The sequence below is a fragment of the Heptranchias perlo genome, chromosome 7 (genome assembly GCF_035084215.1).
Source record: "Heptranchias perlo isolate sHepPer1 chromosome 7, sHepPer1.hap1, whole genome shotgun sequence".
Classification (NCBI taxonomy): Eukaryota; Metazoa; Chordata; class Chondrichthyes; order Hexanchiformes; family Hexanchidae; genus Heptranchias; species Heptranchias perlo.
In genome coordinates this window covers 44,968,281-44,996,172 of record NC_090331.1, presented here as the reverse complement: position 1 = coordinate 44,996,172, position 27,892 = coordinate 44,968,281, and the positions used below count along the sequence as shown (strand labels likewise).

At 43.7% G+C, this 27,892-nt stretch overlaps 1 protein-coding gene across 3 annotated transcripts in view; it reads left to right on the top strand.

Moving 5' to 3' along the window:
* gpd2 (glycerol-3-phosphate dehydrogenase 2 (mitochondrial)) overlaps nt 1-27,892 on the top strand; it is a 122,725-nt gene that overhangs the window by 41,412 nt on the left and 53,421 nt on the right. For 2 of the 3 annotated variants that reach the window (XM_067987437.1, XM_067987438.1), the window contains exons 3-5: nt 8,200-8,374; nt 18,732-18,856; nt 19,071-19,168. In XM_067987437.1, coding sequence (XP_067843538.1) covers nt 8,200-8,374; nt 18,732-18,856; nt 19,071-19,168 — 398 coding nt within the window. The remainder of the gene's footprint in view (nt 1-8,199; nt 8,375-18,731; nt 18,857-19,070; nt 19,169-27,892) is intronic. The other variant, XM_067987439.1, reaches the window with a different exon arrangement.

The window sequence follows — 27,892 nt, the reverse complement described above, 5'->3', positions numbered from 1 at the left end:
CCTTTCTGTATGTTTGGACATTGTCCAAAAATGCTAGTATTAATTGTGATCTAGAAAGGGCTTTCTTATTACGAGAACATGGCACAGAGGTTGACATTATTTTCCAAAATGCACTCTTCCTGACTTGACAATGTCAACGTGTTCAGTTTCTGAGACTAAAATCTCATTAGTACTGGTATCCAGAATGAAACTGCTACAGTCTACTCCCAGTACTGGAACTTGGAAGATCTGCGTTTATATTTCAGGGCCACAGGCGCATATAACATGTCTCTATTACCAAGAACACCAAGATAAAATTGTATTCATGTGAAAAACATGTGGTTACTGCCCTGATATTTCACACAGTGAGTAGGTGATCCACACAGACCAGGAAAGCATCGGGTGCAATCCTCAGTCCATGCTAACGTAGCTGATCTCAGCTGAGATGACGATAGGGGTACTGTACTAAGATTGGTCTCCACCCTGGATTCGAGAGGGGGAAATTGTCTAGGATTCCTGCTCTTGATCGCTATCCAGTGACCTTTGCTGGAAATGTGTGTGGATGGAAGTAAGGTGAGGACAGAATTGTGCTCGGCTGTGATGCCCTCCACAATTTAATAGCCTGTCGACACTCAACTGACTACACTTGGATATGAAGAATGAGTATTTAGGTGAGCTACCGGGGGTGACAAGAAATTGGTGCCATACCCCACCAAAGAGCCAGTTGGGTCCTTGGTAAGGACAAAAGGAGGAAAGAAAATCAGTGAGAAAAGGAGGAAGAAGTAAAACACCTGTGTGGAGAGATACATTTCTGTGCCTTGGTAGTGTGCATTATACAAGATTTACATTACCAGTTTTGCTGTAGAGCTGAATTTGTACTCTATTCTTTTTTGCTTTCCTGAGTTTACAAAATATACCCAATTAAAATGTAAATTTGAACAAACCTGACATGTTTTATAAAGTGACCCGTGACAATGCTCAAGGCCAGAATTGGCTGAACCTGCCTTGGTCAGAGAAATTCAGACTTCTGAACAAAAAGATTATGCATGCTCAACATTTGAGTCTTGTGTTCTTAGAAATATGCCATTGCCTTGACCACTTCTTGCCCTCTGCAAACCTAGTATAAACTGGATGGTTTCCAAAGCCAGCAGGAACAGATGGATTTATCAGATGAACTCAGCATTCAATACAAGGTATCTGACACAAAAATGTTGGAGAATTGGGTTGAAATGTACTGCTTTGTTTGTTATCCTCCAGTTAGTTCTTATTGTTCTCCTGAAATCTCTAGAACAATAGTGAGAATTTTAATTGTGCAATTTCTCAGATTTTAATTGCAGTGGAGTTTTTTTTAAACATATGAAAGTAACCCTTTGTTTGTTAACTTGAATTTAAGGGGGGGGAAGTTTAACTCCTTCCTCTATCCGGTGGGGTGGGGGGAGGGTGTGTGGAATTGGGGAGTTACCCACTGGCTTCCCAAAATATTTTGGACCATTCCCTCTGGTTTCGGGCGGCGGTGTTCCATCGCCCATATTTAATGGTTGGGCAGCCACTTGCCGCCAACATCTGGGCCTTTTTGGTCGGGAAGTGGCTGCCCAACCATTATGCTAATGAGATCTGGCTGTGAAAATTGGCTGGGCCTCACCGTTGCCTCTCCCAGACGGACCGGCCGCTCGCTAGGCTGCTTTCACGCCTGGGAATTAAAATCCACCCCTTAGTATATTTGTTAAACAAAGTAGGCAGGACATTAGAAGAAGAAATCAAAAAAGATATGAAAACATTTAAGATAGAAAGGGGGGAGATAATTGATAAACTAATCAAACTTAGAGAGGAGAAAGCAGATGCACCATTACGTATATATAAAAATTCACTCGAAAAGGGAATAGTGCCAGAGGGCTGATGGACCGCAAGTGTTGTTCCTATATTTCAAAAGGGAGATAGAACAAGTCCATGGAACTATAGGCCAGTTAGCTTAACATCGGACGTAGGAAAGATAATGGAATCTTTACTCAAATATGTAATAGAAAAACATCTAGAGAACGAAAATATAATAAAGAATAGTCAGCATGGATTTCAGAAGAGAAAGTCGTGCTTGACCAACCTTATTGAATTCTTTGAAGAAGTAACAGAAAGAGTGGACAAGGGTTATGTAGTAGATGTAATATATTTGGATTTTCAAAAGGCCTTCGATAAGGTATCACATTGTAGAATCATGGCTAAAGTAAGAGCATGTGGAATCAGGGGACAAGTAGCAGAATGTATAGCAAGCTGACTACAAAACAGAAAATAGAGAGTAGGGGTTAAAGGGTAGCTACTCAGACTGGCAAAAGGTGGGATGTGGTGGTCCACAGGGATCGGTGCTGGGACCAGTGTTGTTCACAATTTACATTAACGATTTGGATTCAGGAATTGGAAGTACAATTTCAAAATTTGGGGACAACACCAAATTGGGGGGTGTAGTTAATACAAAGGAAGAATGTATCAAAATGCAAGGGGATATTAATAAACTTGCAGAATGGGCGTCTAATTGGCAAATGAATTTCAATATAGATAAGTGTGAGGTGGTGCATTTTGGTAGGAAGAATAAGGAGGCCACATATTGCTTGGATAATAAGAGTCTAAACGGGATAACGGAGCAAAAGAATCTAAGTGTACAGATACACAAATCACTATAAGTAGCGATGCAGGTTAATAAAGCCATAAAAAAGGCAAATCAAGCACTAGGGTTCATATCTAGAGGGTAGAATTGAAAAGCAAAGAAGTTATGTTAAACTTGTATGGAACCTTGGTTAGATCACACTTAGAGTATTATGCACTGTCCTGGTCTCCATATTATAAAAAGGATATAGAGGCATTAGAGAGGGTGCAAAAAAGATTCACAAGGATGATACCAAAACTGAGACAATATCCTTGTCAGAAAAGGCTGAACAGGCTGGGGCTCTTTCCTCTAGAAAAGAGAAGGCTGAGGAGTGAACTTGAATGGGGTCTTTTAAGATAATGAAAGGGCTTGATGGGTCAGAGAAAATGTTTCCATTTGTGGGGGAGTCCAAGACTAGAGGTCATAATTATAAAATAGTAGCTGATAAATCCAATACGGAATTCAGGAGAAACTTCTTTAACCAAAGAGTGGTAAGAATGTGGATCGCGCTATCACAAGGAGTAGTTGAGGCAAATAGCATAGGTGCATTTAAGGGGAAGCTAGATAAGCATCTGTAGCATTTTATTTTTCATATGAATTAGATAAATACTTGAAGGGAGAAAATTTACAGGGCTATGGGAAAAGAGCAAGGGAGTGGGACCAATTGGATAGCTCTTTCAAAGAGCCAGCACAGGCATGATGGGCCAAATGGCCCCCTCCTGTGCTGTACCTACTATGATTACTATGAAGGAGAAAGGAATAGAAGGTTATCCCGATAGGGTTAGATAAATTAGGGAGGGAGGAGGCTCGTGTGGAGCATAAACGGCGGCCTAGACCAGTTGGGCCAAATGGCCTGTTTCTGCGCTGTACTTTTGATGTAACTAGTCATGTAGTTTGTACAAAGGAATTATAATTTGGGCTATAAATATAGTCAATTGTATGATTGGAGCAAAAACAGTGAAGTATTCACCAAATAAGAGTAGACTGTTAAATTAATTGAAGAATGAAGAAAATGGCAGTATATTAGATTTTTAGCATCACATACCAGAAATATTCATACCATTAGAGTAGGGTAGGCTGTACTCTTTCTACTAATAGATGCTGCTAGTGAGCTGTTTAGAAGTTCTAGCAAGCAATTCCAAAGTACCAGCAACATTTATGGGATGACAACTAGAAATGGCATAGAATGTTTCTACCAGAATGGTTGACCATTCCCTCCTCCACCACTGCCTTCCCTCTGTATTCCACCCTCAGGCCCTTTCATGGTTCCACTCCTACCTGCCCCAATGTAGCCAGCACATATCCTGCAATGGTTCTCCGGTGCCTGGATAGTCGTCTCTGGCATGTCCCAAGGTTTCATCTTGGCCCTTTCCTGTTGTTGATCAGCATGTTGGTGACATTTTCCATACTCTCTGCCAGTATCCTCAATTTAATGAATGTTGTTGTGCTGTCTGACTGCCTGTCCAGTATTAAATTGTGGTAGAGCCAGGGTCTTCTCTTGGCTTAACATTGGCAAGACCAAAGGCATCGTGTTTGGCTCCAACAAAACTCCATATATTAGCCCCCAATTCCATCTTCTCATAGCCTGCTCCCTCAAGTTGAGCCTGATGATTCACAATCTCGGTGTGCTGCTTCACTCTGAGTCGTTTCAAACTCTACATCCTATCCATTACCAAGATCACCTATTTCCACCTCTGAAACGTTGCCCATATCTCACTCCCACCACTGCCGAAACCTCATTCACATCTATTGTCATTGGCTTCTCCAATGTTCTCCTCACCAGCTTCGCAAGTTGCATCCTACACAAACTGAATCTCATTGAAAACTCCGATGCTTGCATCATATCCCATACTAATTTCCGTTCACCTATCACTTGTGAAGCTCCACTAGCTCCCAGTACCCCAGCACATTGACTTGAATATCATTATTTTCATATTAGAAATCCATATGCAGCCCCGCCTCACCTATCTCTGTGCCCTCCTGCAGCCTTATGTTTCAGCCTTATGGTACCCAGCCCACACTGCTCCACTTTCAGCCTCCACTATGCACATTCTTCCCAAAGCCCTCAACCTTGCTGCACCTCTCCCCACCTTCAAAAGCATCACCATAAATTCTGTTTGTTGCCTGATCCTCCCCTGAAGTGCCCTGGGAAATTTTGCTTCATTGAAGGTGCTAAGTAAGTCCAATTAGTTGTAGAAACTATTTTCTGTACGTTCATCATGTGGAGCAGTTTTTGATGAAATATTTATGGCTTTTGGAGTTTAAAAACTAAACTACATAGGAAGACTTAACTTATCTACTACATGCTACTATTGTGGTGTCATATTATGGAGCCTACATTTCAATTAGCACATCTACAATAATGACTTTTATTGTCTTCCTGAGACCAAAGATTGAAGTAGGAACAATGCCAAATGGTAATTTGTTGCAATAAATGAATCAATGGCAATGTTTTGAAAATGGTTAGCCATTTTGTTAGTTTTCAAATTAACATCTTTCATACAGACTCTACAAAACTGATCTGCTATATATTTCTGGTGTTGTAGAGCAGAATTAGAGAAATTAACAGAATCATAACTTATAGTGTTAGAATTTAAAAAAAAACTGTTGTTGTGTCTTTTGCTTTTGTGCACAATTCTTATCACAATGAGGTCTTGGCCTCAGCCAGGCTATCTAGGGATATCACATGAAAGAAAGGTGCCATTCTTTGCCACATAGAGTCGGTAAGTCAGCCTAATGACAAGGTACAGAACTGTACTAATTGATGCCTGGGAGCAGGAATTTTTCCTTCTCAGCTCGACAGTGATGTGGCTTAGGAGGGAACCAAGAAAAGGGAGGGAGGAAGAAGAGTTATTCCCCTCATGTAATGTGACCCTTTTTGTTATGTTTGACATTGTGATTCTCAAAGGTTCAAACATGCTCAAGTTTAGTGTTGATAACTTACAATAAAAGAGGAATTGTTTTAAAATTGACTGGAATGAAGTTATGTTGCCTCATTTAACGTTTTTAAAATGCAGAGCAAAGAAAGATCTGCAAGCTTATTTCTCATGTTTTCTACTCTTATCAATCTTGGTGATGTTTTACATTATGAACATTTGCCTTCACCTGAGTTTTTCAATTTATAAAAAGCTTATTTTGTAACATTTTGGGATAATGATAACAATATTATTGTACTTATTTTGCTGCTCCCCATGCTAATAATTTTTCTTTTTACTTCTTTCTGTTATGTGTGTCCTGGTGAAACGTGGTACTATGAAGCCAAAAGTGGTAAGTTGGAGACTATGGCTCTGATTTTAAAAAGCAGGGGTGCAGGTACAGTGTGCACGAGCTCCGAAGCAGGCGGCAAACTCGGGGAGTCCAGGGACATAGAGGCCCGGCCGATCTGAACAACTGGGCCTCATTTCCATAAATGTTCTCCGACTCTCGCATGAACCCGCCCGGCCAAATCCAGTACCTAGCCAGTGGGTGGGAGCAGGAAATTCAGGCAACAGGAGACCGCAGCCGGGGGCCCACGGGATCGATCCATGGCAGTAAGTGGGGGTGGGGGGGGGCTTTGGACGCGATCATGAGGGGAACCAGTGGCAAGGGAGGCCCAAGGCCTCCTTGTGGGGCTCAGAGGAGCACTCCTCCTCTTCCTGGCTCACAAGGACACCTTAAAAAAAAATTAAAACTTACCTCTCTGGGCCTTTTCTAGCCCACGATCCCGACAGGTTTGGCCTGACGGGGATGACATTACTGCTCCCCTGCTCAGGCCTCCGACTAATATTACAGATCAGGTCCCGATTACGTCATTGGGCTACGATCTGCATATTTGAACAAGATCCCGCCAGCTGGGGGCGGGTGTCCTGCTCGCCTGCTCAAAAGAGCAGGTCAACATTGGGAAGGCGGTGGGATCAGAGGGGGTCAGTCGCTGCCCTCATTTTAACTGTTGCCCAGCCGGGTTTCCACCCAGCCGGGGGCGGGTTAAAATCGGAGCTTATATTGCTACAATACTGATTACTAGTGCTTCATTGAATACATTTGTATGTTCTTGCATTATTGTACAAGACAGTAAATCTGTCATTCTTTCATTATATCCAAATTTTGAAAGAATGTATGCAACTGCACGGTCATTATCAGATTATCAGCGGCTTGTGTGCATGAGTATACTCTATATTAAGTTCATTGCAGCCTGGTGCATTTTTTAAGTACTGGAGAATTTAATAAGAGAACATGATCTGAAAGTAACCCCAATGAGAAAACAAATGAAATCCCTGTCTCATACAGTAATTTGCATGAAGTCTTGCATTAAGCTAAAACTGTGATTACAGGACAACCTGGCTGTTAATTGTCTGCAGTCTTTAAATATGCACTTTTTTGGAAGTAGATGATAATTAATAGGTCTCGTTTGCTGTTAAGCTCTAAATTGCAAATGTCTTGATACTGTACGTTCAAGAATTTGCAAGTCTAATTGTGTTCCAGCAGGAGCAAAATTGATATAATCATTCAGTATGAGTTCTGTGTGCAGATTTGAATAAAACATCTAGTCATCATTAAACTTCTTTTTCCCCTTTGGAGCGAGAGATTTTGTGTAGGAAATTAACCAAAGTGAACTGATCATTAATATGGTTTTCCAACCCTCTTATTTTTCTAAACAATTTGTACAAATAATTATACCTACTTACATGTGAAAGAATCTACAAGCCTGCAATGGAAATACAAAACCATCGTAGAATTTTTAGTCACACCTACATTTGCTAGTTTCCTTAACAAAATCATGGCTATTTTAATGTGATGCATTGTCAACTGTTGATCAAGAGAAAATTATTTAAAAGGTTTGATAAACTTAGAAATGACAGTGATTTAGTTTTAGTGGCATGGCTGATGTTAGCGTGGAAAGAGAACAGCTAAATATCACTATCTTATTGTGAAGAATGAAGTTACCACATAACTTTCACAATTTGCCACTTGCACAAGTATGAGGTTTGTGAAAAAAATAATAATTACTAACTGTATAACGTACCATTACAGTATATGGGGCGTCTGAAATGCTCTAGTTTTTACTACATTGTTAGGGAGTGGTTGGCACCTTTTTATTTCAGTGATGTAATGCAAAGCTGACATGTTTTGCTCCTCACACTTGGCTAAATTTATATATAGAAAGAAATCATGCTGGAAGTGATCCTCCCTTTTATGAGTCATGTGCCATGTTACATTATTGTTTCTGGTTAAAAGAACATTTGGAACAGCCTGCTACTCTGAAAGATGTACAATTTATTTTATAGGTGATGTTGATTTGGGGTTTAAGATAATTCCAGAGAGCATAATCCGGCCAGCCCATTCATTTGGGTACTGTTGTTACTCACTGCTGGGTACTTTGAAAATAATACCAAGTGTAAAATAAAATATAAAGTGATTTATAATGGATAAAAATGTTAAATATATAGCTGTATTTTTGTTAATAAACATGTTTTTTATCTGCTGAAAGAATATTGTCAAAAGTATGTCTTACTCTATTGCTCTCATCTCAGTATCTTTAATTGGGCACAATTGGAAAATTCCGTGTTGAAGTCTTGCTTCATTGTCGCTCCATTTTAATTGCATAGGCCCGCCTTTCTTATGTTCAAGCATCAGGCCTGCTGAAAAGAGACTATCTTCAAAATTACCTCCCATCAAGAGAAGCTCAACTGTACACCTTACAGACCACTAAGGAATTTGATGTCCTTATTGTTGGGGGAGGGGCAACAGGGTCTGGCTGCGCTCTAGATGCTGTTACTAGGGGTAAGTACAAAAAGTTCTCATCATTTTGTGTGTTTAATGTGTCTCTATTCCTTTCTCATACATTGACTTCTAAACTAGAAGCTTGAGTGGAATTAAAAACCATAATGTCAGAAAGCCATTATTTTCATATTTATCTTGAGCTGTCTCTCTTTCATTTTATCTTCCTAGGTAACGTTTTGTATCCAAAATGTTGTTTTTCCTACTTGCCTCAGATAAATGGGCCTAAATTTATAAACGGACTGGAAGAACGGGTGGGTTGGGTGGGGGGGCAGTAAAAATTGTAATAGTTTTGGGCGGGAATGAATCCCGGCTCCAACCCGCTGAAAAACGTGTTTCACCCAGACGCATCTGGGTCCGCGCGCGCTTCAGAAACGGGAAGTCCCGCTGGCAATTAAAGCCAGCAGGATGACATTTAAAGGGGCAATTAAGATCATTCAAGCAGTTAACTCAATTAAATTTTTGTGGATTGAGGAAGACAAACAATTTTAACTCTATCTGCATGTGTCTCCCGTGGCCTCTGAAATACGCCGTGGAAACGGAGGCGAGTTGTAGCCGGCAGCCATTTGGACATTTAAACTGGTGATTGACACATGAATAAAAGGTGAGTTTTTGCAGCAGGGCAGTTAGTTCTCTTAGACAAACCTTTGGGAGTTTTTTGTGTTTAGACTGAGATTTCTCTGTTCACACTCAGAATTCTTGTGTTCACACATTTTTACCTACATTTTGAACCCCCTCAAACCGACACCATCAGGATGGGGGGGGGTGCAATGGATGTATTCAGCAGTACATCTGAGGAGGAGGCACATCAGCATCCGTGGCAGGCATGGCGCGCGGTTCTGAAAGTTGGAGCTCTACAACACAGAGGTGCGCCACAAGGATCTGCAGAAGAGCAGAGAGGGGACGAATGGAGGAGCCGAGGTCGCAGGAGGCACTACCCTCGTGAGAGGGGCTAAAGGCAGAGGCTGAGCTTCCTGGCCCTCTCTGAGGAGCAATGGCTACGAAGGCTCAGATTGAGTTGCCAGGTGATCGCAGACATCTGTGCACTCCTTCATGTAGAGCTGCTTCTGGATGGGCCTGGTGGCCATGCATTGCCCTTTGCAGTTAAAGTCACCAGTGCCCTCAATTTCTTTGCTTGCGGATCCTTCCAGGGCGTCACCGATGACATCACCAGGACCTCTCAGCCGTCTGCCCATGAGTGTCTACGACAGGTCACAGATGGCTTGTTTTCCAGGACATTCCACTACATCAACTTCCCCATCGACGACATCAGCCAGATTGAGAGGGCAGTGAGTTTCATTCTCTGGCTGGCTTCCCACAGGCACAGGGCGCAATTGATTGCACACACGTAGTAATCCGAGCAGATCCACATGAGCTAGGAACGTTCAACTTAAAGGGATATCAATCACTCCATCAATGCGACCACCGGAAGAGGTTTCTGCAGGTGTGTGCCAAATTCCCTGGCAGTTGCCATGATTCCTTCATTCTGCATGAATCCAACATCCTGGCCCTCTTCCATGCACAAAACAGACTTAAGGGCTGGCTCCTTGGAGACAAGGGATACCCCCTGCAGACGTGACTCATGACATCTATGTGAGACCCCACCAGCGAGGCACGGCAGCGGTACAACAGCAGTCACGTCACCACCAGGTCTGTCATTGAACAAGCCATAGGAATGCTGAAGATGCGCTTCAGGTGCCTGGATTGATCTGGGAGAGCCCTTCAGTATGCACTGGTGAGGGTGTGTAAAATAATAGTCGTGTGTTGCATCCTGCACAACATCACTCAACAGAGAGGGTTACCGGTGGATGCGATCCCATGTACTCATGAAGCATCAGCATCCGCACCTGCCATCAACATCGAAGAAGACGAGGAGGAGGAGGAGGAGGAGGATGACGACGACGATGGGCGAACCAACGGGCAGAGCAGCGTCACTCATATTTGATAGATTCTCATAGGGAGATCTGCAAAGTGACTATAGTCAAGTACCCAAACCACCTGTAACGACCACCAACACCATCACCATCTACCCGCACCCCCCCCCCCCCACCCCAGCAGGTTGCACAGAACAGTCCTACAACAACTACACATACACCCATTCTAAATGCATCCAGTGGATGGCATCAAGTCTCTCCGTTCATGTTTAAGCACATGAAAGAGCGCTTTCACAAAAGGGACTCAAGATTGGGCAAGACATGGTAGTGGTGGTGAGAATCATAACATTTCATGTGCATGGAACAAAAAACAAAGAGAAATGAAAAATATGACAATCTGTCAAACACCCTTGTGCATACCCTTTGTGATTACAAGCCTTCGACTTCCTCTTCCTACTGCTTCTACATTTTGCATCCCCTGTGGCTGCAGCAGAGGTAGTGGTAGGTTGCTCAGATTCATGCCCGGACTGCTTAGATGCTTTCGACCTCTGGGTTTTGGAGCCCGTGAGAGCACCTCCAAAGACTGCTTCACCTGTACCTTTGCAGAGGCAGACTCAACCATTGGGAGAGGAGGCATCATTGTGGGTACTGGTTGAGGGTGGGGCAACGGGTGAGACGTGGGAGTGCTTTGAGTGGCGTCCCCACTTCCATGCCCAAAATCGCCATCATCCCTCTCCTGGGCCAGGCCTGCATCACTCCTGCCACTCTGCTGGACAACAGTTTGGAAGATGTGTGTGATGCCTTATAAGGCCAGTGTTAATGTATCTGTCTGCCCATTTAAGGCGGCAGAATGTTGTTCACCCTGAGTCCGCTAGGTCGTTGCCAGGGCCTGAATGGACTCATTTGTGAGGCACGCTTGAAGCTTAATGGAGGCTGCCTTTCTCTCCATCGCAGACATTCCCACATTTACCTGCGATACCAGTCCACTGCTGCTGGAGGTGGACTTTTCCAGCTTCTGCGTCAATGTGGAGACTGAGCGTGGCAAGTCTTACAGTATGTCGCAAAGGTGCGTCTGTATCTTTATCATTCTCCTTTTCAAGGATGGGTCCCAAGGTTCAGCTTCTGTGCCAAGCTGAGCAGTGCTTTCGGAGGAGTGTGCCCACTGATACAGACTCTCCACCGCAGCCCCTGCCACCAGTGTCTGCTCGTGTGTGGTGACTCACCAGGTGACAACCCAACTACCTCTCTAATAGGACCCACCGAGGTGTGAGTATCTGCGCTGGTGCATGGCTCACTAAGATGTGACGGTGCACCCTCAGAGGCCGGGAGCTCCACTGAGGAATTGCCCTCGTTCACTTCTTCAGTCTGTGACAGCCCTGGAAGAGAACATACAGCAATATTAAGAATCATTGCAGAAGTAATGTTGCAGTGAGCATACTGAGGTGTGCAACAGGTCAATCGTTGATAACGTGAATCCATGTTGCGTGTGATGGATATTAAAGTTCTGTCACCAGACTTTTGTGGGGTGCCAGTCTCGGCATCCCTGATGGCCAGGCATTCCACCATACGATTTATCTCCAAGGCTGCCTCCTCTGCCTCTGTGAAGGCCACTATTTGTGGAGGCCCCACTCTAGTCCTCACCCTCTCCCTTGCATTTTGCACTTTCTTCCCCTACAAGGGCAGAAAGTACAGACATTTGAGCGAATGAGGGTGACGTGGTCACCCGATGGATGCATTGCTTTGGGTCAGGATGACAACGAAGCAGATGCATCAATGGGTGACTATCAGACAGATTGGTCACATTGCATCAGGATTGGGGTGAGTGAGAGAGGTGGGTGCTTAAAGTAAAGGCAACTTGACACTAAGCCATAAGGGGGTGTGAGGAGTGATGTGATGGATTAGGCTTCGCAGGGCAGTATGGGGGGGGAGGTGGGTAATGTTCACCACAGAATGCAGGAGAATTAGTAACTGTGCTCGCTTTTCCTGACCTAGTTAGGTCATTAAATCTCTTCCTGCATTGCAGCCACAATCGGGACTCCATGCTGTTTCCCTGGTCTGCCACCTCCAGCCACGCCACCTTTGTGACAGAACCAGATTTCTTTCTCCTGTCCGGTGGATATAGGACCTCCCTCCAGTTTCTCACAGCGCCCAGTAATGTCTCCAGGGTGGCATCCGAGAACCTAGGTGCTGGCTTGGCTCTGTGAAGTAACCTACTCATTTTTGCCTCCTTTCTCCTTCAGAATGCATTGTTAGAGTGGCCCTTTAAATAGAGGGCTCTAAAAGCATCACGCGGGTGCGCAGTACGCCCGCTGCGCAACTTGAGGGCGCTAAACCCGGAAGTTCAGTTGAATGATGATCGCGCGGAACCACTCAAGAACATTTTTCCGGGTTTCCCGCCCGCTTATTGACCCCCCTGCTGAGGTCCCGCCTCATAGTTAAAATTTGAGCCATGATATCAAGTATTTTCTGCGACACTTCTCGCCGATTTTTTGTAATGGTTTTAACTATAATCCACGTGTAAAACCAACTGTTCAGTGGTAGCTACAATGGCTTTAAATTGCACCACAGATATGAATTGGATAGTCAAATCTGGACTTACTACCTTCCTCTGAATTTTCAGTATTTTAGAAATAGAAAATAATCTTTATCACTGCACTGGCTCTTTAGGTTCTAACATACTTTATTTGTGTGTATTGCTGGAGCCATGCAGAGCACAACGCCAAACGCGTATTATACACCATTTAAAAAAAAATGATTAAAACATTTTGCCGTTGTATGTCTTTCAGCTCTGTGGTGCTGCTATTACCTTGATCATAAAATTGTCAGAACACCAGCAGTAGGAAAGTTGAATGTTCAGGAGTAACCTTTCCACCATAAATAAAAACTGCATTGGTGAATCCTTGCCTCCACTCACTGTGTCATGCATTCCCATGATTCTTGCGATGATTTATAAAAAAATTAGATTTCATGGAATCTATTAAATTTGAAATGATTTTGATCAAACACAAAATTTTCAAGATGTGAACAAACCATATTTGAAATCTGGTAATTAAATGTTTCAATTTAAACCATAAGGATTCTTCCTACAGACACACAAGTAAGCATAAACAGTAAAATTTATTTCTTTGGTCATTCCTTATCCCATCACTTAATTGGACACATTAGACTAGAAATTGGAATACACCTTTAAGGTCTGTTGATTTGGCTGCTAAGCACCTGAATAAACTGACCGCTGCGTCTTGGCGTATGCTGCTGTCATGGAATTTTGCAAAATAGGTCTCAAGCATGCGTTAGGCCCCCTATTTGCATATGCAAAGGGCCGGGCACCTGTTTCAGGCATGTGCTCTGGACGCCTACGGAATCGCCCCAACAAATATGGTGGATGGCACACTTCCTTTGCGGAATGAGCGCGTGCACGCTGCCTGCCATATTAGTCCTGTAGATGCACATTTTATGCCTGTAAGACGGGCACAGTGCAATCCAATTTCCAGGCCATTGGCCCTCAATTTCCCTGGGGGTTGGGGGGGTTTGGTGAATATGGGATGTTATTGGGCAAGTGGGAGCAGAAATTAGAGTTGGACTCATTTAGGTCGGGTCACTGCTCAATTTTTGGTGTGTCAGTGCTTCTTTTGGGGTGAAGATGTTAGGGTTAATTTGGCTGAATTCCTGTCCATTCGACCGTTGGTGCTCCCAGTTTACTACACTCCTTTATGAAGTATATGGTGGAAACGGGGCCTACCAAACTGGCCTCCATGGAAAGGGCCAATTCTTTTCAGATGAAAGCTTCAGATGGATCTACCAGCACTCGGGCCCAGTGGCTGGTCAAATCTGATATTTGCTATCCCTTCCCCGCCCCGCCCCCCCCCCCCCCCACCTAATGGGTGCTGCAGCTGTGCCAATACTGGTGCATGCGACTGCCCACTTTAGTCAAATGGCGCTGGAAATTCCGACATGGCCAAGGGCACCTGGGGATAGTGGGCAGAAGTCCTGCCCAGCGGTGTTTAAGATGGCCATGTAGGATTATGGATTTTCAGGGCCATTAACACATAGTTTGTTTATTTTGTAGAGTTAGTTTTTTAAAAAAAACGCCCTCCTAAAGTGACATAAATTTAAATAAGGGCACGGCTGGACTTAAACTTTATTGTGTTTAATGCAATGTATAAAGGTTTGTATACTTCCCCTCCATCTACATAAAATTTGAAAACTCCTACCTTGTTAAGGATCAGTATAGTTCCATCTCTTCTTTCCCCCTCCACCCAACCCCCACTGTAGAATCAGCCATTTTGGGTGTTGACACTCATTAAGGAGTTCCTCAGCTAATGGACTATCAGTGAGCAGTATCACAAATCGTGCAAATGAGTGTTTTTCTATCCTTGGAATTGGAAGGCTTCCAAACTGTGAAACTTTACTACCTGTTGAATACTGCTGTGTATTTCGTTGAGACTCTGAACAGTGTGAAGACCCAAAAGGGCCTGAAATAACCTGCACTGAGTGAATTTCCCAGTACACATAACTCCTCCTTTAATTTTTGTTGCAAATAATTAAATCGGAAACTACTGACAAAGACATAGTGCCTATTAGCTTTACGGTTATAATCCTGTTATGAGAATTTCTGGTGAAATAGTACTTCATGTAATCACAAGCACATGGGCACAATTTAATTTGTTGCTGTCGTAATCACATTTGTTTGTCCACTGCCCAGCAGTGTATTGTCCATGTGTAGTATGTAATGCTTTTCTTCAAATGAACAACTCTTAATTACATCACATTGATTTGGAGTCATGATCAAGTAAAACTAATTGCTTGGGTTGATTAGAGTTCCACAACTTTGTAATTACATTTCTTATTTACTTCACTAAGTCAAACTGTTTCCTGCTATCCAAAAGGGTGTCTAAATATTAACTGTAGTTCATATGCACTTCTGTTAAAGTATTCTGTCTGAGAGCACCGAATTGTTCACGCAAATAATACGTTCACGTTAAGAGGATGTCAACCAGATATCAAAAGTAATAAAGGAAGTGAGAATTATGAGACTGTATTGTGGAGTTTCCTTCACTAGTGTAAAATATCATTTAAAATCAATTCTAGGTTAGATCTTGCTTCAGATCAACAGTTGTAGCCCTTTTCATCAAATTACTATGAAAAGAATCTCTATCATTATCAATGTACTCCCTATATATTTTCAAAAGGTCTCAAAAGTTTAATTTGTGCAGTCTATATTTATATTGACACCGTGTGCTATGTTCATTACACTTATGGGTAACATTACTACTTCCATCGGGCTGAGAATATAGCCCATTTAAAGGAAATATGTGTTATACACAATCGCAGGAGGAAACTGTTCACATTGTGAAATTCACAAGAGTAGCAAGATCATGGGAGCACCATCACCTCTGAGTTACCCCCCAAGTCACACATTACCCTGACTTGGGTATAATCCTTCGTTGTCATTGGGCCAAAATCTTGGAATTCCAGCCTTGCACTACATGGGCGCACCATCCCAACAAGGGCTGCAGTGGTTCAAGGAGGAGATCCACCACCACCTTCTCAGGGCTGCTCGGGATGGGTAATGAATGCAGCCTTACCAGCATCACCCACATCACAAGAACAAATTTTTAAAAATCAATCCCAATTCCCTCTTGTGGCAGAAAGTTAATAATTTGGAATAGGTCAAAATTAGTAAAGGCATTTGCCTTAACAAAAGTTAGTTAACCAAAGCAGCATGTAAGGAATTTACTTAATTTGCCCACTAATTTTTGAGACATTTTGGTTGGGTCAAAAGTGTAAGGTAAGAAGTGAAAACTCAAGCTTACTTTTCAGTAATGTTTTCTTTTTTGAAAGAAGTTAAAAGCAGCAATAGTTAAGATTTCCATAATTTTAAAGTCAAGTTGTTATTGTTACTTAATTGGGGACTAGGTAGAGTAGAGTAGTGGCTATGGTAAAAATGTAGAAACCCAGAGGTTGTAAGGTCAAAGCCTACCATGGCAAGTTCTAAAATTGAATTCCACAAGTATGTGGGCTAGCACCAGGAAAAATGATCATCAGAGCTGCCAGGTTCACTAATGTCCTTCCTTCAGGGAAGGGAAACTGCCATCCTTATCTAGTCTGGCCTGCATGTGACTCCATTGCCTCATAATGTGGCTGACTCTTTAATGCCGTATAGGAATTGGTGCAGGTTAACATGAGTGGGGTGCAACAATTTGCAAAAAAAAACATTCCCCAAATACTTTGCAATGCACAAATATTTTGACAATTCTCGATGCTTCTAATGCATATCATTGGAAAAGTAAAAATGGAGGAGAGCTATTGCCATCAGAATAGTTTTTTTAAAAGTAAACAAAAAGGTACTTGTACATAAATTTTCTTTTTGAGCACGTTTACATTGATTTCTAGCAGGTTGCAATTCTGCTTCTAATTATTATTCCAATAATGGGAGAGGCACATAAGAACATCTTTTGCATCAGACGTTATACCACTAGCAGTTATGAAAACAGTGCTTATATATGGTAATAGTTCTTCCCCTCGGTTTCCTCTATGACATACCATTGGAGGCTCTAATAAAGAGATGTCCGATATTAATCAGCTCAAAACTCTGACAGATCTGTAGCAAACATTAAAAAAAACATAAGACAAAATATTTGTGGTTGAAAAATGCCCCGTACCTAGTGCTTGCAGTCTCACAAACGACTACTATAAGTTTTCTTTAAAAATCTGGCCTCATTGTGCAGCTATCAACCCTCTATTTGTACAAAAGTTACAGTATTTAAAGATGTGTTGGCTAATCAAGATAACTAGAGGAATATAGTTGCGGAAGATGAGTTCTGTACCAGCATTTCTTCCTTTTCATATATATATATATATTTAGAGAGATTTAGTCAAATTTAATCCCCTTTAAGTTTAATTCTGATTCAAAGAAAAAAGTAAAGTTAATCATAAGAGATTTACTATACATTTAACCTACTCGTGTACAGACAACTTAGATTAATAGCTCTTGATAAATTTTAGCATACACTGCTGTGATTTAAAGTTAATCCCCAATCTAAATTACTATGGTAAATGTTTTAAATTTTGACATTAATGAATTCCTTATTAAAATGAAAATTGTTGAAGATCTAAACAGCTCTTTTTTTTTTGTCAGCCAGTTGAGTCCAAGCCATGCTCCTCACAGGGGTATGGTAGTGTAATGGTTTTGTCACTGGACTAATAATCCAGAGAATGTGGGTTCAAATCCCACCATGGCAGTTTGTGAATTTGAATTCAGTTAAACTAAAATCAATAAAAATGAAATAAATTCAATAAAAAGCTTGTAAGCCTGTGACGCCAGTTCCACACCAATGTGGTTGATTCTTAACTGCCCTCTGAAGTGGGCTAGCAAGTCACTTCATTGTATCAAATTGTAACACCACTTTCTCAGGGCAACTTGGAGTGAGCAATAAATGCTGGTCTTACCAGAGACCGTCACATCCTGAGAATGAATTTTTAAAAAATGCTCCTCACATTGGGGGAAGGTTGCTGCAGTTTACAATTAATAGTAAAAGGTGAACATTTTAATAAGGCACCCACCCATTAACTATCAGAAATTTAAACGTGTGCGGTTGGATTAGGGAATTATATTTTCATTTAAATAAAAAAGCCAAATTTGAAAATGTTACACCATTGAATGAAATAAATGAACAGTTGTTACATTCAAAATGGGGACTCGGTCTAAAGTAGAAAAAAATAATTTCATACTCTACACAAATTATCAGACGATAAACATATTGGGGGACTTTTTTCTTCCCTGCGCCTGGTTAATATTCAATTTCCAAGTGGAACAAAAGCAAAAAGTTCTCCACCCCGACAAGGCTGTCACCCCCAGATCTCCTGGGGAATCCCAAACTTATGTCACTGGGCCTGTAGCTAGAGTAGGTGCGGACCCGGCATAAGCATGGTAATGAGTCAAGAGGGACAGTTCCTGTTCTTCCCGTCAGTATGTCAGACCATTGGATGCTCCAGCACAGGGGTGTCTGAAGGAACCTGGCATTAGGGCTTGTGCCAGGACCCTTATAGACTGGAAATCTGCGAGGGTCCCCAAGGCGACCTGAAGTGGGATCCATAAAGGAGGTATTGTAGTTTTAGCAGGATACCCCCTCCCCTGCACGATGGTCTTTGGGCCTTGGGGTGTTCTGGCAGTTGCAGGCAGACGACCTCAATGGCGTCCCCTCACCACCTCCCCCCCCATTCCTCAATCCCAGTGGACCTGCGTGGGAAGTGCACCTAGGCCAGGATAAATGAATGTTCCTCTCTCTCTCTGCTGCACCCATCGAGCATCCAGGAAATGCACGAAGGAGGAAAATATACCCTATTTAGTTAGCTAATTTTTGGTTTGGTGAAAGCAGTCTTCCATTGAAGGAAAAGCACCATTTAAAAAAAAAATGATATGTGAAATATTGTACAAGTAGAGTAACTGAGAACAAGTAACAGAGAATCATTTTTGTTCTGCCTAGGTCTTAAAACTGCAATGATAGAGAGAGAGGACTTCTCTTCTGGGACCAGTAGCAAAAGCACTAAGCTTATCCACGGAGGAGTACGATATCTACAGAAAGCCTTCACAAATTTAGATTATGAACAGGTATAAATAATAAACATTCTTGTGTATTACATACAAGAATATGTATTATTTCTTGCTTATTATGTTATCATCATGAAATAAATATTCATTGAGTACATTTGGTGATAATAACAGCTATGACCTGCTCATTTGTCTACATTCTTTTCAGACACATTTAAACAGTCAATAAATGATATCAGTAATGTTTGTAACTTCCAATTGTTTTCCTTTATAGTATAAACTAGTGAGAGAAGCACTCCATGAACGTGCCAACTTACTTGAGGTTGCTCCACATATTGCAAGACAATTGCCTATAATGCTCCCTCTTTACAAGTAAGAATTGCTTAATATAATTGATGGGGATTTGTCTATGCTTTACTTTTGAAATATTTCCTAATATTGCACTGGCTAACAGTCAAATACTGTATGAAAGTTAATCTGGACTTAACACAAGTAAAGTTAAACTTAATGATAGTTGGGTAGAAATTCCTCAATGCATTGCATTTATCTAACGTACTATTTGTTTGCATTTTGTGCATCCCCCAAAATTCTTCTCTCATGTCTGTAGTAATAGTGGTGCTCCTGTGCTAACTGCAATTGAGTTAGTTAAATGGCAATCAAATGCCTAGAGGTTTTTTCCCCTGGCCGGAGAGTCTAGAACTAGGGGGCATAGGGGAGAAGGATAAGGGGTCGGCCATTTAAGACTGAGATGAGGAGAAATTTCTTCACTCAGAGGGTTGTGAATCTTTGGAATTCTCTACCCCAGAGGGCTGTGGATGCTGAGTCATTGAATATATTCAAGGCTGAGATAGATAGATTTTTGGACTCTAGGGGAATCAAGGGATATGGGGATCGGACGGGAAAGTGCAGTTGAGGTCAAAGATCAGCCATGATCTTATTGAATGGCGGAGCAGGCTCGAGGGGCCATATGGCCTATTCCTGCTCCTATTTCTTAAGTTCTTATTTACCCCTTGCAAAATTCCACTGTTTTAAGTTCCTACATTTTTGCATTTATAGCCCGTATTTAAATCTAGCGCAACACCGTGGGGTGGGCTGTTCTGGAAGGGAGCAGAAGGGCAACACGGCTTCTGAAGAAACCGTCGGCCCAATTTTAACTCTGGGCCAGTTTTTAGTGAGTGAGTTAGAAACTCATCCACTGCTCCAGAAATAAGCCCCGGGGTATTTTAACTTCCGGGCCTTATTTAAATCCCGGCGGTTGATTTCCCCTCCATTCCGGCCGTGATGTCAGCAGGAAATCACGCATCCCAGAGGCCGCCTGCTGAGACCAGGTAGATGGTGGGATCGGCTGCTGGGAGCCATCCCCATGGCGTCATGGGGACCCGACCAGAATATGTAAAAACGGACCCTGCTAACTTTAGGTGGGTGTCCTTGTCACATGCTTAGTTGAGTGGATTAAAATCGGGGACTGTCAGCTCCCGGCATCTCGAGGGTTGGTAAGTTACATGAGAGATTTTAACAGCCCCCACCACCTGGTTTCCACCACTCGAGTAGGTTTAAAATCGTCTCCTATATTTTTTTGCTGGTGGCAGCATAAGCAGATATTGGGAGGCAGAATTACAGGACCCAGTAGCTCCCCAGGCAGCATGTATATCATCCCAAACACAGCTACCTGGATCTTAGGAAAGGTCAGTGGTTTAGGAAGTTGTGCCTCAGTGAGCAGGCAGTCATTGATCTTTTGTGGTCAGCTGCAAGCAAACTACAGTCCAACAGCAACTCTGCACTACCTAGTGCATTGAAAATTACCACAGCCTTAATTTCTACATGACAAGGTCCTTCAAGCCAACGGCTGGGTACATTATTGGCATCAGTCAATTTGTGATGGATTGCAGGAAGTAGGTCACAGGTGCCCCTTTGCAGTGGGCAAACACATACATGGTCTTTCGCAGTGACCAGCAGCAGGTAAGACTGATTCATTTAGTTTGGAATGGTGGCTTCCCTGGGCGTAAGAATTGGGGCCTGCTGCAGAGATCTACTCTGGTTCACTGGTATCAGCCACTCCCCTTTAAGTTCCAACTACCCTATCTCTACTAGTGTGGATTTACTAGTCTGCTATTTGCGTCTACTAGTGTGGATGTCCTTAAGTCAAAATCGTAAGGACATCCGGGAAACCCGGAAGTACGGGTTTCCCAGATGTCCTTATGATTTTGACGTAAGGGCGTCTTTCATTTTTTTTCTGTAGGTTCTCCGCCCAACAGGCCAGTCCGATTGACAGGCTGGCTGTCAGTTGGACGGGAGAGCAGCCAGGGAGCGGATGCCAGCAGGTAAGTCTTAGATGATGTCAGTGTTGGGGGTCATCGTTGGGCGAGGTCGGGATTGGGGGCGGGTCGGAGATAGTGGTGGGGGGGTCAGAGATTGTGAGGGGGGGTCGGACATGGGGAGGGGGTCGGCCGATCGCGTGCGTGGGATCGTGACAGGTAGGCTCGTTGGGCCTGGAGGAAACACTCCTGCTCCTCCTGGCCCACTAGCAGCACAATAAAGGCACTTACCTGCTGATCTGGCCCTTCTTGCCTCCTCTTACGTGGCGTGAAGCAGAAGACCCGGGAATCCCAGTCCCCAGGAGTTAAAAATAAAAAAAACCTGGCAAAATGGAGCCTCCTTAAAAGACTTTACTGACCGACCCACCTCCTGAGAACGGGTTGGTCGCCTGCCCCTCGACCTGCCTCTGTTGAAACTGGAAGTGGGCGGGTTGGGGTCAGGTTTTACTTTTTTACGATTTTTAACTTCCCAACAGGCCCCAACCCACCCGTTCGTGGGGGTAAAATTTACCCCTTGGTACAATCAACATAACTTCTGTTTGCATAGAACAAAAACAACAACTTGTATTTCTATTCCATCTTTAAAATAGGAAAACCTCCCAAGGCGCTTCACAGAAGCGTAATCAGATATTAGGAGTTGTAACTAAAAGCTTGGTCAAAGAGGTAGGTTTTAAGGAGGCACTTAAAGAAGGAGAGAAAGATGGAGAGCCAGAGAGGTTTAGGGAGTGAATTCCAGAGCATAAGGTCTGGATGGCTGCAGGCACGGCTGCCAATGGAGGGGTGAAGGGTATGGGGGATGCGGAAGAGCCAGAGTTGGAGGATGCAAAGTTCTCGAAAGGTTGTAGGGCTGGAGGAGGTTACAGAGTTAGGGTGGGGCGAGGCCATGAAGAGATGTGAACACGAGGATGAGAATTTTAAATTGGAGGTGTTGGGGAACTAGGAGCCAATGTAGGTCAGCGAGCACACTGGTGACGGGTGAGCTGCACTTGGTGCGGGTTAGGATACGGGCAGCGGAGTTTTGAGAAACTGAAGCTTATGGAAAGTGGAGGATGAGAAGCCGGCCATAAGGGCAATGGAATAATCGCGATTGGAGGTGACAAAGGCATGGTTGAGGGTTTTGGCAGCAGATGAACTGAGATAGGGGAGGAGATGGATGTACTATTATAACAATAAAGAAAAAGAATACTGTAGCCCACTCTGGATCATTTAACTCAACTTAAAAGCGCTCCAGGGCCCACAAAAATATTTGACGCTTACCTTTGGCGGGCCTCTTTGGTTCCATTGCCCGTGGGACTGGTCAGAGAGTGCTCAACGCAGGCTCTGAACATTTAAAGACTTAATGTGACAATTGGTGTCCTATTTACGTCATGGGACCCTGATTTCCATATTAAAAGGAGCCAGTCACCTGAAACAGGCAGTCCCTTTCAAAATGGAGCCAGGCGCATCACCGATGTTAATGATCAATAAGGCTACCAACCCCATTTTGAGGTCATTACCACCCTCTTAAGGCAGTGAAAATCGACCCCCAAAAGAGGTGATCAACACCAAGATGTTAGATATCTTGGTCAATGGCCAGACGTTGCTAATGAATTGCCTATTGTTTGGTGTTTGATAGAAACCACTTCTCATTTCATTAATTACCTACAGACTCATAACTCAGCATGGGGCTGTTGCGAAAAGCTAGTGTCTTATTGGTAGCTTTTGCTCAAAACACATTTTATGTCCAAGTCTTTATCTTGGGGAAATGGTCAAAGAACCCTGAATCGTGACACCAGGCTATGAATTTGGATATCCATGTACTTGCATGCAATGCCACTATCTGAACAGGAATGGCTTTTACCAGTAAATGTGCAGGTAAATGCAACCAGTGCCTGAAAATCGTGCATGTCACTACACACTTTCTGGGCAGCAATGATTTCACAATGTGTATACTCTGAGACAATCTTGAATACCTCAATTATTTAAAGAGGATGGTTGGCTTCTGAGAGACCTTGGTTACTCAGCATAACCCTGGCTGATGACAGCTGTACAGAGTCCTCACACCATTGTAGAGTGACATGCCTACCAAAGCAGTCTACTTATTAAACAAATATGTGGTGCTCGCACATTACTTCTATGTTTGGGCGAATCGGATAGGGGAAGGGGGTTTATCATTACAATATGGTTCATAGAGGATCTGCCAAATTGTAATAGCATACTGTGTACTGCACAAAATAGCAGTGCAAAGATGCCTCACCCTGAAAGATGCTGAGGAGCTGGAGGCCATTGAAGTTCTGTGGGCAAAACAGCACAGCAGCCAGTGTAACAGGATACAATACTATTAGCTCATGCTTTTCTTCCAGGTTTTGAAGCATATTCCTTTGGTCAACAGTGTTTTCTTTTGTAATTGAATTCTACCGTGTAGTCCCACTTAACCTTAATTTGCTTTGTTACCATGGAAATTTTTGATTAGTTAACTTCTGCACAAGAGCACTCATTCAAAAGCAATACAGGGAAATTTGTTGCTCAGCTGGTACTTTACCTTGAGTCTTTATTGACATGTTTATAGTATTCATGTTAAGATTTGTTTCTTCATATCAGACAGCTTCTTCCAGACATCCTCCCATGTCCAAGTGCACGATGCACTGTTGACACTCTTGGCTATTTCTTCCTATGCCTGCATTGGTCTGTACTTATTGAGGGCTAATTCCTTGGTTGGGCAGAAAAATTACCCACAGTGCCAGGTGCAGCTGCACTGGTTGAGTGGAAGGCCAACCCCACTGGATTCCACATTATTGGTTCATTTAAGTAATTTAAATCTGGTCCCTTAGCATTTTTCCTATGTGCAGAGAGCATTGTTGCAGACCTGTAAGATGAATGCATTACGCCCCAACTCACAATATGCTGTTACGGCGTAGATGCTGAGTTCTTATCTGTGTCATGGACAAGGCCCCCGGCGCAGATGGAATCCTCATTGAATACGGCAGCGAGGCATTCTTGACACGAATACACAACCTTATCACTCTTGTCTGGAAGGAAGAGAGCATGCCGGGAGATCTCAGAGACGCCGTAATTGTGACCATCTTCAAGAAAGGAGATAGGTCCGACTCTGCGGAAATTACAGAGGGATTTCCCAACTGTCCGCCACGGGAAAGGTCATCGCGAGAATTCTCCTCCAGTGGCCAAAGAGCTCCTCCCTGAGTCTCAATGTGGCTTCCGCCCGTAAAGAGGCACAATGGACATGATCCTTAGCATGCGACAAGTCCAGGAAAAGTGCAGGGAGCAGCATCAACCTCTGTACATGGCCTTCTTCGATCTCGCAAAGGCCTTCGACTCTGTCAACCGTGAGGGATTGTGGAGCATCCTCCTCAAATTCAGCTGCCCGCAGAAATTCGTCACCATTCTCCGCCTGCTCCACGATGACATGCAAGCCGTGATCCTCACCAATGGATCCACCACAGACCCAATATGAGTGTAAACTGAGGTCAAGCAGGGCTGTGTCATCACACCAACGCTCTTCTCCATCTTCCTTGCTGCAACACTCCACCCCATCACCATGAAGCTCCCCGCCGGAGTGGAGCTAACCTACAGGGACAGGTGGGAAACTGTTTAACCTTCGACGCCTCCAGGCCAGAACCAAGACCACCCCAACTTCTGCCATCGAGCTGCAGTACGCAGACGACGCCTGCGTGTGCGCACACTCAGAGACCGAGCCAGAAACCATCGGCGACTCATTCACCGAGGCGTATGAGAGAATGGGCCTCAGGCTAAACATCCGGAAAACAAAGATCCTCTACCAGCCCGCTCCTCCCACACAACACTGTCCCCGACCATCAAGATCCACTTGAGCCTCTGGACAGCGTGGATTATTTCCCATACCTTGGGAGCCTCCTCTTGGCGTGAGCAGACATCGACGATGAAATTCATCATCAACTCCAATGCGCTAGTGTAGCCTTCGGACGCCTGAGGAACAAAGTGTTCGAAGACCGAGACCTCAAATCCAGCACCAAGCTCATGGTCTACAGAGCAGCTGTGGTCCCCGCCCTCCTGTACACATCAGAAACATGGACAATGTACAGCAGACACCTCAAATCCCTGGAGAGATATCACCAACGTTGCCTCCGCAAAATCCTGCAAACCCACTGGCAGAGTAGGCGTAGCAACGTGTGCGTTCCCTCCCAGGCTAACATCCCCAGTATCGAGGCACTGGTCACGCTCAACCAACTGTGATGGGCGGGCCACATTGTCCGCATGCCTGACTCAAGATTCCCTAAACAAGTGCTCTACTCCGAGCTTCGCAATAGCAGGCGATCACTAGAAGGCAGAGGAAACGCTATAAGGACACTGTCAAAGCCTCCCAAAAAAAAATGAAACATCCCCACCGACACGTGGGAATCGCTTGCCCTAAAACTCCCAAACTGGAGAAGAAGCATCCGCGAAGACGCCAATCACCTCGAGCGTCACCGAGTGGAGCACGTGGAGGCCAAGCGTAAGCAGCGGAAAGAGCGCGCAGAATCCAGAGCGTCTCACCCACCCGCCTTATTAAATACTACCTGCCCCACCTGTGGCAGGGTCTGCGGCTCCAGGATTGGACTATTCAGCCACTGCAGAACCCACCCTCCCAGAGTGGAAGCAAGTCATCCTCGACCCCGAGGGACTGCCAAAGAAGAAGAAGATGCTGAGTTGCCAGCTGTAGTAGCAGGGCACAAATGTGGCACCGCACTTGTTCAAGGTGTCAGCCTTGCTTCACTGGTTTCACTCTCGCCTCTTAGTCAGAAGATTGTGGGTTCAAGTCCCACTCCAAAGACTTGATCACATAATCTAGGCTGACACCTCAATGCAGTACTGAAGGAGTGTTGCACTGTGGGAGGTGCTGCTCTTTTGGATGAGACGTTAAACCGAGGCCCAGCCTGTCCTCTCGGTTGGACGTAAAAGACCTAAAGGCCCTATTCAAAGAAGAGCAGGGAAGTTCTTCCCTGTGTCATGGACAATATTTATTCTTCAACTAACATGACTGAAACAGATCATCTAGTCCCTATCTCATTACTGTTCGTGAGTTCTTGCTGTGTGCAATATTGGCTGCCCTGTTTCCTACATTGCAACAGTGACTACACTTCAAAAGTACTTAATTAGCTGTAAATGCTTTGGGACGTCCCGAGGTCGTGACAGGCGCTATATAAATGCAAGTTCTTTTTGAAGTGCAGACAATAAGCACCGGGGAAGCAAACATTAATCAAGGATCAGGAGTAGAGAAATAAATTGATTGGGCCTTCATTGGAATGTTTGGTGTTAATTTGTTGACCAGTGGAACCTATGACTATTGGTGTTAGGGATAAACATGTAGGTATGGCAAAGAAGGCAGGAGGATTTGACTCAGCATGTTGATATGGGAAAGTATCTCTTACAGAACTCTCTTATGGAGGCTGAAGGGCTGCTTTCAACTAAGTTGGTCCTTGGTCTGCTTGCCATCATCATCTTTTTCCTGCTCTTCCACTTCCTCCTCAACATCTTGATCTCTGCAAGCCTGGGTGCAGGCTCACCTTCTGGCTGCATGAATTCCATTCTGGTATTGGCATAGTTGTGCAGAGCACAGGAGTCACAAATGACCTTTTGAAACTTTCTTGGGCTGTAGAGTAGGACCCCACTTCTTTTGTGCCGATGTCTAGAAGAGTTGCTTCAACAATTTGGTGGTATGTTCTGAGAATTTGGATGGAGATATGAGCTTGTTGTGATTTCTTTTGGCCTCAGTGTGGGGGTTCTGTTTTGTAACATTAGCCAGGACAGTAAGGAGTAGCCCTGGTCCCCAGGAGCCATCAATCCATTCTCCCTGCTTCTTCAAAGAATTGTAGCACTCTCAACTGTCGCAAGATGTAAGCATCATGGCTGCTGATTTCAGGCTGTGATAGCCAAGTGGTTATGGTACTAGTCTAACAACCCAGCGCTCTGAGTTCAAATCCCACCATGGTAAGTTGGGAAAATTCAACTCAATAAATCTTCAAATTTGTGGGCAGGCACCAGGAAAATAACCATGAAAGCTGCTGGATTGTTGTAAAAACTCGATGTTCACTAATACCCTTCAGGAAAGGGAACCTACCACCCCTATCTGGTCTGGCCTACATGTGAGTTCAATTCTACACTACATGTGTATGTCGTAATGCCAGCAGGACAACTAGTGCTGGACAATAAATACTGCCTTGCCAGTATCACCCACATTCCAATTAAAAAAGGGTACCTTACATTCACTTGCATTATTTGGTTGTGGTAGTCTGAGACTGCTTGTACAATGATCAAGTGGAATCCACCTCATGATTGTTTGATGCCTTGATGGCAACATGGGTGCCACCAATTGTGCCCTCCCTCTTGGGGGGGCCTTGGTAGAAGTGCTGGGCCCTCTCCAGTTCCTTCCTTTCCATTGGGAAATGTCTCCTTTCTATTAGACCATGAATTTGTTACTGCAACAGCTAGCCTGTGTGCTACATAAAGGTGCTAATTGATAAATCTCTTGTGTCAATCCAACTTTATTGCAGGCACGAAACAATTGGTTTTTCACTTGTCCATCTATTATAAAGCATTCAATCTCACCCAGGTCCCTTTCAGAAAAATGTGTTTGAACACGTGGGTGATAACTCACAGAAATCAAAAGTAACCTACAAAGAGGAATTTCTAACCAATTTTGTATTTAATGGCTAACCTAAAAAATATTGAAGATCAAGTTATTAAAAAGTGCACCAGATTCTGTCTGTATTAATAAAAATGCATACGGTACTTTTAAATGCATGTTTTTATCTCGCTTTTGTAAAGT